General features: G+C 33.6%; 1 protein-coding gene across 1 annotated transcript in view; it reads right to left on the bottom strand.

The window, feature by feature from the left end:
- The window catches only part of LOC149787761 (V-type proton ATPase subunit C 1-B-like), a 55,358-nt gene extending 40,666 nt beyond the window's left edge, over window positions 1-14,692 (bottom strand). Inside the window, exons 1-3 of the mRNA XM_089973951.1 lie at window positions 14,564-14,692; window positions 6,941-7,091; window positions 3,958-4,025 (exon numbers count right to left, since the gene is read on the bottom strand). Of these exons, the coding sequence (XP_089830077.1) occupies window positions 3,958-4,025; window positions 6,941-7,072 (200 nt within the window). The 5' untranslated portion in view covers window positions 7,073-7,091; window positions 14,564-14,692. The remainder of the gene's footprint in view (window positions 1-3,957; window positions 4,026-6,940; window positions 7,092-14,563) is intronic.
- Window positions 14,693-14,706: the final 14 nt, after the last annotated feature.

Genomic DNA, 14,706 nt, shown 5'->3' with positions numbered 1-14,706 from the left:
AGAATAATAAATACAGTTCGAGGATTGTGTCATGTGAAATTGATCCATTGCAGACCTCCATCAACTGATCTTATATTTTGGACGTGTGTAACCATTTGACTACTTACAATGAACAGTTTCCTTCTTTTCTATTTATAATAGCTATGGGATACATTACAAGTTTCTAATAAAATAGATGGGTTTCTTGAATTTTAAACAATGTGTCACAGATTCATTATTGTTTGTTCAACATTTAAGTTACAGACAATCTATATTGAAATAAAACATGGTGCCATATATTAACTGAAATGGGCTTTATTGATGTCACTCGTGGATGCTGTATGACTAAAAAATGTTAGAGATTTTGTTAAACTGAAGAATATATATAAAAATCAACAGCACTTTACAAATTTTGAAATAGGAATTCTACAGTAAAGTCAGCTTAACCACTGAATTTGTGGACTTTACGACCACTCAGCGAAAGTTAAACATATGATGTAGACTAGTTAAAGTGAATGTTGTGTATAAATAATTTATCATTTTGTTTTGTGTCTTTATTCTTGTATTAATCCATCTTAAGTTAGCCAATTTGTGACAAGAATTTTAACTGCAGATCCAGGTAAGCAGCAAAAATAAATGTTCATTTTTTATACAATTTTCTGTAATTATATCATGCATATATTATACACTCCAAATGTGTTCCACATTTTTAATAAAGTACTTTCTTTCAATAACCACTTTCACTCAAAGTTTCTAGTTTGAATTGTATCTTGACTCCTTTGGTCGATCTGAAAGTTATGCTACTGGTGTGTTGCACGTTGAAACATGCTACATTGAATTCTCACTGGTTGTTATTGCTAGTTCTGCCCTAGATTAAACAATAACCACCAATCAGAAATTAATGTAGCTATTTCTCAGCATGACAAACAGAAAGTATTGGCAGAGCATGAGAGAGACTTCGTACGATAGTCATTAGATATGTCAAGTACTTAAGCGTAGATATTGTCAGGGTGTTCCATTACATGAATCGTGCAAAATTTGTACAAATTCACACACATGGAAACAATAAAATGCACAAACTCCCCCAAATTCATTGAAAATGGGCTTGGTGAAGGATACAATTTTTATGTAACCATTCTTGTCGAGACATCTGTTTTTCGGGTAGCAACTGTTCCACATCTGGGTTCTTCAAGCTCGGCATCAATGGCTGTGAAACTAAATTTGATTACAACATGCCCAGGAATAAAAATTATGGCATAGTTTGAACCATTCATGAAGAAAGCTTTACAAATGTGTGTTTAAAATATGGGCTACCTAGAAAACCCAAACTGTCCAATTCCCCGCACGGTTAATTACGATTTCGTTTAGCAAATACTTGCTGATGACAGTAGTGATGACAATAATTTTTAAAGTTATGAAGTACATGTATATCAGATCACTGGAGCTTGGAAAGTATGTTAAATATGAGTCAGATATACATGCTAGATGGACAAATTATAGATGGCAGGTATATTTCAAAATTAAATGTACAAAGGGCAGAATACTGAGCCTAATTAAAATGCAGACAATTTAAAAGTATAATGCAATTTTCACTTTTTTTAATTAATCAAATTCGTTCTGTGGATCATATGCCACAAAACATGTATCCATATCAGGGTTATGATAAATTCAATAAAATAAAGGTTAAAAATGCAATTAACAAGTAAAGATATTTATTTTAATACCTCTGTCTGCACAAGCAATGGACTAAATACCCTTATACAGCCATATGGAACTGATAAGAAATTTGGCATAGTAGTCAGTAAACTACTGATTTAACACAAGAAGTTTATGTTAGTGAAAAATCCTATTTTGGAGCAGATGTATCCAAAAGATAATATCTGTGATCCCTGGAAAATTGTAAATAACAGCCACAAAGATCAATTTCCCAACATCTTTAAGATGACAAAGCTAGCTATGTATATGCCCCTTCAGAAAGAAGCACAGAACAATATTGATACAAAGAAAAGGAGCAGAGTATGCTCAGAATTAATTAACAGATTAATGCTTATACAACTAGAGGTGACATCTGTCAAAGATGTTGATTTCAGTAGAGCTATAAGAACGTAGATTCGGAAGAAAAAGAGACAGATATTGAAGCTTTGATAAATATTGACCTATGATAATTTCTTCCAACCTCCTTTTTTCTTTGATAAAGGGGGTGTCTCCCTTAAGATAAAATCCTGTAATCATCTCTCCTTAAACTGTACATGGGAAACAAATATGGAATTTCTCTTTTTTTATGCAGAAATATTTAACCAGTGAATAAAATGAAATGAGCATAGAATGAGCGATGGGGTAAATTTCAAACTGCTCAAGTTTATCACTTTATGTAAGTTAAAAGAAAATTGTAGATTAGGTCTGGGTGTAGTCAATAGTTTTCCTAACAATTTTTACTACAGTCTTTTGCATCTGCTGGAAATAAAATGTGATAGATTTTGTTGGTATTTAACCTTATTCCTTTAAAAGTAAATTAAAGTTGTGTGTAAAACATGTATTATCATTTTTGGGGAAGAGAAAACTCTAATACACGATGATCCTGGCATGGCTCCTGCAATTTCATATACATATATTTATCTTGTACATGAAATAAGTTTTTTCTTCTTAAAAGAAATAAAAATAACATGTAAAAATTGTATTCAGGGATCACATTGGGCTTTGCCAATGTCATAAATTGAGATTTCTTTTCCGTACTGGTGAAAAAATATACCATCTGCTGACCCCTTCCCCTGATATTGTTGACTGTTTAAACTTGTATACACAAGTTAGGTTTGGAGTGAAGAAATTCAGAGGCACCATGAAAGGAAGTCGCAAAATTGATAAAAAATGCACTGGAATTTATATATTGTTGGATAAAGTAAATACTAACCAAATGAAGAAAAAAAAACCAGTCTCAATCAATGTTCTCAAGTTATTTGATGTTGCCGCTGCAATAAGAAACAGACATGTTTGGTCCTCCAAAACTGTCCTTTACCAGTAACTTCAAAAACACATGCACAATTCATCAAAGAAAATTGCTTACAATCTTCAAAATAACCTTTCATCCAATGATGTCAGCACCAAACTTAAATAAAAACAATGGAATCTGACAGATTGTTGCATCTTCCCAAAGTGACTGGAATACAACTGTTGTACCATGAAAGTTTAACTTTTACAGAAAAAAATGCTTACAGTAGCAACCAATGACAGTATAAAATGCAAATTAAATTTCCAGTATTTTGAAACCGTATACATATGTCCATCAAGTTAATTAAAGATAGGTTATCTTGCAAATATGTTTGTTAAACTTTTTAATTGGTTCAAGTTTTTATTTCCCTGTCTTATCCCCTGGGTAGCCCCGGCAAGAGGTTTCTGTCTCCAGCTGACCACAATCTAGGCCAATTGCACTATAAAAATGAGTTATAATTAGAAGAAATGCCTAAAGACAGTGCCTGTAAATTCCACCAGTAAAATTTTATGTTGCAGTTTGAAGTCACATGTGATGAGAATGAATGGTATAAATTGTTTGGAGTTTATAAAATGTTGCATATAAAATGAATTTTTTACTTTCTATACCAATGGAAAAAAATGTGGACAACTAAATTTAAGTTATATAATTTGTAAAATATAATTTCATTGTCTGGAGGATATCCCAGCAAATGACAGCAAAATTAAAAATTGGTTTAAACCAGATATAATGGAAGCCACCTAATGAGAAAGAGGAGGTAACCTGTAAGAGTTGCTTCCCTTTGATCAACATGTCGTCAGAAACATGTTTTGGAGTCTTTCCAGGAGGGCTGGATTCAGAGGAAGCAAAGAAAGTTTTCCAAATGTAATGTGATCGCATAATATCTTTGCTGGAGAATGTTGAAGATATCTGGGGATCTGGAAGTCAAAATCATATTTTCAAATGAAAATGATACGGCAGATACTTAATACTATAAGAAGAAAGTTTTTTACCCTTCACAGTATGTGTCCAGTTTTCCAAGATCATCAGACATCCCAACAAGAACATCTAGAGTTCCTACCTAAGAATAAGAAACAATCTAGATGAAAATACAAATGTACTCTTGCACAGTACTAAAGCTGTAATTAAAAGTGGGTAAAATAGCCAAAATGTAAAGACATACATTAGCAGTGTTTTCATCACTCTCTGAAATAGTAAGATAAGGCTGAAAAGTATTTGATTGGGATGATACATACAAATTTACCAACTGCAACAAAAAACTGAAAAGGCAAAATAAGAAATGATTTGTCTGGTATGAATTTTAGTGATATCTAGCATTCATAACAAAAACATGTGCAAAACAGATTTTTTTTCCTAAATTTAATGTGAATTGATGGAAACATTTTCACGCTGATTCATTAGTTGATTAGTGTAATATGTAACAGAAAGAAAATGAAACCAATAATTTAAGTAAAATCAACAATTTAATTCAATAGACAAGCTATTGTGAATTAAATTCCAAATAATCCTAAATGTCTTATGACAATTCCAAAAATATAGAATGTTCCAATAGTCTTGAATGTATTCATAAAACAAAATGATGCAATCCAGAACGTCTTTGAATGAGTTCCCAAAAATCGAAAGTAATGTATTAAACCAAAAAAGTGAGTACTTTAGTAATTCCTACAAATATTTTAAATAAATTAATTGCTCTTTATCTAATTTCAACAACACAACTGTCAGCTCTGATCAAAAGAAACATGTGGAACGGTGAATGAACCACTCTGATTGGAAAGTGTAGGAGGATCCATTTGCAATTACAACACAATCTTTGATTCAATGAGGGTGTTTGACAAAGTTTGAAGAATGCAGGACTGACATAACACATTTCTGGTTGTAGCCACTTTATGGTAGCTTTTTAGATAGTTTGGATTTTTGTAGCCAGTGATGTGTGTAACCTGTGTGACTTGAACAGTGCTGTCTGTTATAGTTTGCTCAACAAAGCATAATATCACAAATTTTATCTTCTCTATAACTCAGTAAATTATCATTAAATGTAGGTAATCATTTCGCACAAAGTGTTAAAAACAAATTAGGTACTTTTGGATACATTTAATGATGATAACATAAAAATTTACCTAATTGCAAATAGGATAAAATTCACCATGCTGTGTGGAATGAACTATAGTTTCTAACATAGCTCAACTTCATGTGTATGTCTATCTCTCTCAAAATATTTTGCATGGTGTATTATCAAGGTTGGAGAGACCTTAAGTTGCTTTATGAATGAATTTCTTTGTTATACATATTTTGTTGTTTGATTTTATAACAACTCCATCAGGCACGTAGAATACAACAAGGTTTCTTTTTAAAAGTAGGTCCTAGCGCATGGACACAAAGAGTGTGACAACCAGATTGAGATAAGAAAAGTAAGGTTAGCAAAACAGCTTGATTTCTCTATCAGATGTGTGAAATACTTTTTATCTCATCTTTCACTGGTTAGACAATAAATTAAACATGACCTACTGTAGGTGATCAAGGGAAATATAAGTTTCAGACGGGGGTAATTGTAATCAGTAATTAGTAATTAAAATTAATATGTTATATTTCATGGAGCTTGAAAATCTCAATAAAATAAGAAATTTAGTCATTACAGTTACTAGCAATCTGAAATGGAACCTGCACATTCAAGAAACATGCACTATGACAAATAATACTTAAGACCTATTTGCCATTGGGATTATGAAGTGTTCATCACCCTCACCAGACTGAACAAAACACAACTGGGACAACGATTTCACTTTCAGGGGATAGTCAGAATATGTGACACAAATATCTTTAATTCTACAACAAATACAAGATCAGCAAGTCCTAGAAAGGACACACAGTAGCAAAGTTAACCTAAATGAAGATATCAAAGAAATATTCCGATTTTCATGAATGAATAGTTTCAGTGTTAAAGAGTAATCCTGCACCCTCCTGAAATCATTGTGCTTGTACTCGTGTCCACTCTGCATTATCAGTCGGTACATGTATGGCCACATCATTCAACTACATGCTAAAGTGCTTACTTCAAGGTAATAGGACCAATGACAAAGTACTGTTCATTATACCCTTTAAATGTATGCAAGTCTATTTTGCTGAATTTACATAACAGTACTTTAAGGAATTTTACTAATGATTTACTGTATATCACTGGAAAATTTAACACTTGCCAAAAAATGCATGTACTTAAAATTTCAATTTGCATTCTTGATTATGCGAACATTAATCTGAACCCTGCCCATTTCCAATCTGATTATCATTTCAGGGGGAAATAATTTAGTTATGTTCTTTTTCCTCATTATTTAAATTTTACGCTGACATGAAAATTTTCACTTAACATATTATGTGCTTAGAATTATAAACGCATCTTTCACAAAAACAATATTGTGGACATAAATGTTTCATATGCTTTAGTGACATGAAAATTCTGGATTTCAGGATTCCAAAAATGATAAGAACACACAACAAAATTTTAATCTGGAGATTTTATATAAGAATGCACAGAAATGGTTACTGCCCTTTTATACTGTGAAACCTTAGAATGATTTCCCCTAGAAAAAAGTACAGAATTGCAGACTTTATTTGATTTCAGAACTTGAATGTTGGTTTTACTGTCTGTAAAGCCACACATGCTAATATTTGTTTCACAATTTTAATATCTTTGAATCAATCAAAAGATTATCATTCTTATTGTAAAACTTCTGTTCTATATTTCCACCTACTGAATGCTCTATGATAGTGCATCACACTGAGTATCATGACATCAAAAGGCATCTAAATTTCTGCAAATTTATTTCTAAACTTTGGACATCTGATTTAATCAGATTTAAATATTGTTTCAGAATACATTTTAAAGCCCTGAAACTGTAAAAACATTAAATGCAACACTTTCATTTTCTCTCCAGTAGAAAACAAGGAAAGCTTGGACCAATGTACATATGTAGTGCTCACCTTCAGATCTGGTATATTAAACTTGTAGTTGATGGATAGATTGTTGTTTTGCGATACATGTAGATTTAACTTATCAAATGTCTGTTGACAAGTCTTATCCCCAGGTGCTGAAATCAACCAGAATTCTGCCATTTTTTACTTTGGTCTGACTCTGAAATATAAAAATATGTACAAGTTTAACAGCAAATTAAACAATACTTACCAAGTTGAAGTTTAATGATAATTTCATTGGACTAGTAGTACCATTAGGGATCACATGAGATGACTGATGCATAGGTCAAATGACCGGTCAGTTTTGAGAGATCACAGGATACAAGATATGAGATGTGGGGGATGAGTGTGAGTCCTTAAGAAAACTACAAGTTCAATGAAACTGTCATCAAATTTCAATCTAGTAATTATTAATCTCAATGAACCCGTCAACCCTAAGGGACCCACAAGATATTTAGCAAAGTAGGACAAAAAGGCAAATCACCATGCAAAGTAAATCTGAGAATTTCTTATGAAATTCAACTGAACATGATAAATGCCTGTACTGAATTTAATAAAAATGGGTCAGAGCTTTTTCAAACAGTTTTTCACTAAATGTCGAATCAGACATGATGGGTTTATGATAATATTTCAGGAAAATAGAGGCTTTCCTTGAACCAATAGTTTTTAATGTTGTAGCCACAGGTACTTTGAAAAAACAGCACTAGAAAATGCCATTCATGTTCTATGTAATGTAAAGTATCAGTAATGATGGCAGCTGCCTGCAAGGTGGGTTTTAGCCTGCTTGAAATAGTGTCCCTGTTCACTAACAACAAAAGGGCCTGGAAACTAAAAAATATGTGGGTTTCCTTTTCCCCGTTAGTGTTTGTCCTATCTACCTACAAAAGTGACCGTAGAAAGTCATCTGTTTGGAGCATAAACTGCTATGTGAATTTCACCCACCCCATTTCCTGCATGATTGATTAAGATCAACCATTATAAGGATAACTCAGTTCTTATTTATGTCTAAATACAAAAGATCTAACAAATGAAAGGTTTGCCTTCTTATGACAGAAAGCAATACCATAAGCAAAACCAATGTGTACAAGGGAAATTTCAATGAAAGCTTAGCAAACAAATGAAAGTAAATGTAAGCATCCGAGTACATTATATACATCCCATGTGACCAATATATACATCTCATGTGACCAATTATACATCCCATGTGACTACATTCTTGGGTAAATTGTGTCTCTTGGTAAACACTAATCTCCTATAACATTCAAGCAAGGGGTGTTGTTAATAATTTGAACCATCTGACTTAATTATAACTGTGCTAATACAATGTAGCAGAGTTTACTGTAAGAATAGCACTATATCCTTATCCATTATAAAAGAGCATAAGCAAGGATTTCAAAACAAAATGAACAAATGAGCAAAATGGATTGATCTGGTTTTGGTCATAAAGGCACAACAATCACTGGAGAGATACTATTGCAACTGTGTTGATTGTCTCCAAGTGCATCAATATAAGAAACTGACTGTAGTAAGTTTGTCTTCCATAACCTTTCTAATAATTGAAACACTTCAAGGCAGTGCTTTATCAATAGATGCATTATGGTGATGCCTGTGGAAAATAAAGAATCTCTGAGCTTCTGTGCAGTATGTATAACCAATCTGATACAAAAGACAATAGTTTGGGGAACCATGAAGAGTATGAATGATTCAAATTGGTGTTACCATTGCCCCCTCCCCTCCCAGCCCCTTATCCAATTTTGATAGAAAACTCTAAGAATTACACTGAAAGGGGGAAGAACATATGGTTGAGTAAGACTATAAAAAAGGATTCAACAAGTGAAGCTTGAAGGTCTGGTTTGTATGAAATTTATCTTGGTAGCAAACAATTCAATCTTGAGGCCAAAAAATGTTAATATCACATTTAACAAATTACATTCAATTTCCTGGAAATTTTCAGGGCTCAACCTGCCTTCAGAATCATGGTCTAACTTTGTGCAATAGAAATTTGCCACCATCTTTGATAGTCCTAGCAGATGACAAGCACTAAGGCAAATATCTTGCTAAACTTTGCTAAACCATTCCCATATTTAAAAAAAAACAAAACAGATCACTGAGTTCCTGAAACCTAATCCCATGATTTTATTAATGTGTGAAAGGGTTATGTGTTACCTATAAGCATTCTTACTTGCTGACCTGAACAAAAAAAATAAATAAAATAAAATAATAAACAGAAAGCCTGTACATGAATTGTTGGCAAGAAGGCAAAATGTGTCTGGCTAAATTATTACATTAGGACACTTTTTTGTTTGAGAAAAAGGTCCATAACAAGGGATACAAAGGGAATGATGGAATTAACCATTATCTTGTTTCCCTGTGACTTTCTGCATTTGGATATCATTAAATTTATCATGGTCTAAAATTTTAACCAAATTTCCAGATTTACCTTCAGCACTTCAATTCAAGTGTTATGCATATACAATTAATTGGGCTGCACAAAGGTGTCTCAAGATCAGATGCATTGAAATTCTCCTCAGCATGATTCATCGAATAGTTGGGTTCTTCCACTGAAGTACAACTGCAGCAGCTAAAATGAGAATCCAGGCTGAATTGCTGGGCCTACCGGATCGTAAGCTTATACCTGATGTGCCCACTAGATGGAACAGTACTTGAAATGCAATGTGCAGTAATTGCTGTTTTGAGAGCCAAATATTTTGCTAAAATAAAAGATCTGAACACATTGTTAGATGATGACATTTTCCTGGCAGATGACGTAATGATTTGTCTAAAACCTCTTAAAGTGGTGACAACCACTCTTTGTGCTGAATCAGTTCCAACCATTTCTGTTATTGTGCCTCTTCATTGCAAACCTATTGACAGCATTTCCAACATAGCGATGATGACTTTCTAGTAATACCTCTGATGAAATGGGCTATGGTTGATGATTTTCGGGGTAGATACACTCATCAAGAAGAAACCCTCACCACTGTTTCTGCCTTGGATCCATGTTTTAAAGCCCTACTTTTCCTCAGTGATGCACGAAGATATGAAATCTTTACCAAAATTTTTGCAGAATGCGTCAGAAATCATTGTTAGAGTGAAGGATGAACATGACGCTGATCACTCACCTATAGGTGATAGTGGACAGTCAGAATTGCCACCTTTACCACAGCTAACTGAACAGTTATGTATGTCTGCTAATTCTCCTATTAAGTATGCTCAACCAGTTTGCAAGAAGCTTAAGTCAGACATTGGTCAGAGTGATATGATAGATAAAGGTACCTTTTGTTCTGGCATGCAAGAACTTCTTGGTGATGTCTACATAACTGGTGTTGAAACTTCAGAAACACAAACGGAACAACTAAAAGAAGAGCTTAAGAACTATAGAGTGTTTCTGTAGATTCCCTTAATTCAAATCCTCTTTAATGGTGGAAAAATCACAGAGATTTCCTAGAGTAGCTAAGCTTGCTAAATCATTATTTTACATCCCAGCAACAAGTGTCCCTTCTGAAAGGGTATTCTCAACTGCAGGAGATTAGTAAATGCAGTGTTTAGTCCTAAAACCAAATCATGTTGATGCTCTTATCTTCTTAAAAAAATATGAAGTAAGTTCCATCACGTGATTTTCAAGGCAGTTCAGTTTGAACTACACTGGATAAAGTGAAAATGAAAAGATACAAAGTTAAAGCAGATATTCTGTGATATATGTATCAAGGCACAAGTCATCAATGCATTTACAACTGGTTATGATATTTTGAAGAAGGAGTGTGTCACCAAACATCCAGTCGGGGTAAGTAATACCGGTATGTGTATATGTTAATTTTGCTCACTGATCTTTTACTTTTGCCATCAATCCCATGTTATAACTCCAGGGACTTAAACTATGCAACAAGAAATAGCAAAACAAACATGTTTTGCATAATTGAAAATAATTTATTTCACAAAATACAGGAGTAAAAGAATTAAATTAACTTACAGCATAGTGAATGAATTCCTATTTCCTAAAAGTCCTTTCAATTCCAATAGTTCCAAGAAATTTGAATATGTTCCAATGAAAAATGCATCTTCTATGTTGAAGTTTCAATCTACAGAAAGATTTCCAGAGAAGTCAAATAGTCATTGAATAAATTTAGTTAAGACCATAGTTATTCTAGCGTGTCATGCAAAACATAAATCTTTTCAAAAACCAAGCTGGAAGATTGAATCTGAAAACACACAGAATGGGACCTGCCATCGGGAGGTTTTTTGTGGCATATTTAAGCATCATTTTCACCAATTATTTGGGTCCAATACAAATGAAATTCTCAAAGGACATGCCGTCTCTCCCTATGGAGTGTGTTATTCCCCCCCCCCAACATGCCCCCATTTCATATTCTGGTCAGCTGTGCCCAAACTGCACAATAGCTAAAGTTTAGACTCAAGCCTCTTTGACATACTTCAAAGAAACCGCCTGTTCTACAGTGAGTGAAAGCACTAGCAATTGACTGACAAATAAACGATGGCCTTTTCTGTTATAGCTAACAATGCCTAAAATGGGTGTAAATTATATTAACAGTTCAAATGTGGTCTCAAGCTACCATACATGTGATAACTATTTCCCACATTTTATATCCCACCTTATTTCCTTATTGTTAACTCATATATGCATATAAAACTGCTTACTAAGTAACATATTTATTCTGAATTAGTGTTTTTGGGGACACATATGCTCTGTGATATGTTTCTTCATTGCTTCTTTTAATTTAATGATGGTAATTAATGCTTATATATACAGTACATTAATGCCATGGTGGGAAAAGATCCTAGTTTGCTTGTCGAGATAAAATCTACATTATTCAGTGATCATTCTAGGGATTTAGAAAGCAATTCACTACAAGCAAAGTATGTAAAGCATGGCTAAAATAAATTTCTGAACTCCTGGTTGATGGAGATGTACTTTGTGAAGCTAGCCGTAAAAGGGGGGATTTAATTCCTGAATGCATGAAATCGGCGGTTGCATTATACGTCACTTATCTTACATTGAAAAGTATGATCATAGGGTTTTTGTATTAAAATGTCATTAACTTAAGTTCCTTACGAAACTATTATTTGGAAAATAATATACATAATATAGATTTGCTTAGTACCTGATATTTCTATTTAAAAAAATGAGAGACTAGATGTCAGGGAAGAAGATATTTTACATTTGATAATGCATTTATTTCAGTTGGCTGGAAAATGATGAAAGCCGAGAATGCTGAAATCGGATTAAGTTGAAATATTATTCTTTAACGAAACAAATAAAAAATATATTATGCCTATTGGAACTCTAAGCAACGGTTTGTTCCGTTCAAGAAACAGATCCCCAACAAGTCCTACAATTTAAGACATAGCACATGTTGGTTTTGTTTAAGTGCTATGTCTTACTATCCAAATAACAGCCTTGTATAGTGTGTTCCAATGTCCTATGTGTAAGACATGCACATTTTGTTTAGGTGCTATGTTTTACTATCCAAATAACAGCTTTGTATAGTGTGTTCTAATGTCGATGACATCAGAATGAGTAGTCAAAGTTTCAGGAATATCTCACACATTTGGCAACATATATCGACACTCTTCTACTAATTTATGTGTAATTAATATACTTACTGTGCTGTCTTTATCCTGGCGGAATGAAAATATGAGACTAGCAAATGGGTGTATTTTCATGTTCCATTGACATACATTTGAATTTGTTGCAATGCGACAGTAGTCGAAGTATGCCAAAGAATGTTTAAGTAGGTTCATGTGCAGGATATGTTTCTTAAACGAAACGAAATGCTACTTTACAGTCCCAATTGGCACAATATATTTTTATTCATTTTGTTAACCCTTTACCTCATGCAAGTGTCTTTGGATGCCTCTACTCCATTCGAATGGAAGCGCCTTTTGATGCCTCTACAAGATTCGCATGGAAGCGCCTTTTGACACCTGCTGTAAACATCAGCCATTTTGAGCTGGTTTTGTAGCGCCACCTTCGGGGAAAACACCCCTATTAGATACTACATTCATTTCTGCGAATTACAATTACATCAGATCACATGATGCTATTCATGCACTGGTCGATATCTGCTATTTAAAGTAAATTGGTCGTAATCTCCACTCTCCAAAATGGCCGCCGCGGATTTCAATTAGTATGTACAAAGTTTTCACGATTAGAATCACAACCATGAATGATTCAATAAATTTGGTAAAGTCTCTGATATTGATGTAGGCAGCAATTAGTTTTTATAAATTATCAAATTCACATGACTTAGTGATGTAGACACAGACGAAAACCTTGTAAATTTAGAGTATCGGAAATGGCAGCTATGGTTGGTCACGCAGTCTCACTGTCATGATGGTGAACGAGTTCTCACTCGATTTTAAAGCACATAAAAAATTCTTCCGTGAATAATAATTACACAGCTATAACAATCAGACTTTACTCTTAAATTTTTCCGCATATAAGAGATGTGTACCAAAAATGTAAAATGGTTAAAATTGCTGTTAAACGTAACATACACTACACTGCTTAACAGTTCACAGGCAGGCCTATGCGTATGCTGTAGACTAGGTAACAGGTGTTCTATTTATAGCGTGCTGCACTTTGTCACTATGCTCTATGAGGTAAAGGGTTAAAGAATAATATTTCAACTTAACCCGATTTCGGCATTCCCGGCTTTCATCGCTTTCCAGTCAACTTAAATGTAGGCCAACGAAACTTTAAAACAGGTCCATTTCTTTTGTGAGAATTTGAATTTATTTGAGAAAAGACATAAGAATAAGTAAAGTCTGACTAAAATATTATTACATTACTTTTTAGTAAAGCGCCGTTATTTTAGTTGCCAGTTGTGTGAAATACTCCTGAAAATCTGACTTTCGTTACTATGTTAGTCGACATCAAAACACACTACACAGCACTGTTAGTTAGGCTGTAAGACCCTGACGCCCAAAACATAAATATCAGCATCAAGGTCTTACCTGAAGGACTAATCCCCAACATGAACCTACTTGAACTTACTTCGGCTTACCTCGACTACGATCACATTGCAACAAATTCAAATGAATGTACACTGAACATGAAAAAATGTGTCGATTTGCTGGTGTCATATTTTCATAAAGACAGCACAGTAAGTATATTAATTGCACATAAATTAGTGGAAGAGTGTCGATATAGGCTGCCAAGTGTGTGAGATGTTCCTGAAACTTTGATTACTCATTCCGATGTCAACAACATCGGAACACGCTATACAAGGCCGTTATTTGGATAGTAAAACATAGCACCTAAACAAAATGTGCTATGTCTTACACGTAGGACTCTGGCAGGTCAAGAATTTTAAAACAAAGTCACCAAACACCAATAATAAAAATGAATGACGACGAATGCACTTAAATACTTCCTGTGAATTTATTTAATAGGATATCATAAAAGAGCAGTCCATGTTTTTTAATCATGCAAACTCAAATTATGCAGAAATCATTCCATTTTCATATATTCTATAATTCTGAAAAATAATATTCCGGTTGTGTGCAATACACACAGGGTAGCTTTCTGAGATTTCTTCTGAAGCAAATTAAAAATAAATCAAGATTAAATTGAATAAATTAGATTTCTATGTTCATAATATACAAACCCACCTCTGCCAAAGAAACTATTGAACGTTGCTGTTTTCCTTGAATTTGACTTTTACAGTTTGTGTTCACCCATATTCTTCTCACGAGATGGGTACTTCCGGTACTTCCGGTTACGTTAAGTCTGGATCCTTGAATCACTGAGAACA

Source organism: Sinohyriopsis cumingii, chromosome 11, assembly GCF_028554795.1.
Source record: "Sinohyriopsis cumingii isolate HCF-2022 chromosome 11, ASM2855479v2, whole genome shotgun sequence".
Lineage (NCBI taxonomy): Eukaryota > Metazoa > Mollusca > Bivalvia > Unionida > Unionidae > Sinohyriopsis > Sinohyriopsis cumingii.
Note: the sequence above shows the minus strand (reverse complement) of the source record. Positions and strands in the feature narration are given on the sequence as shown.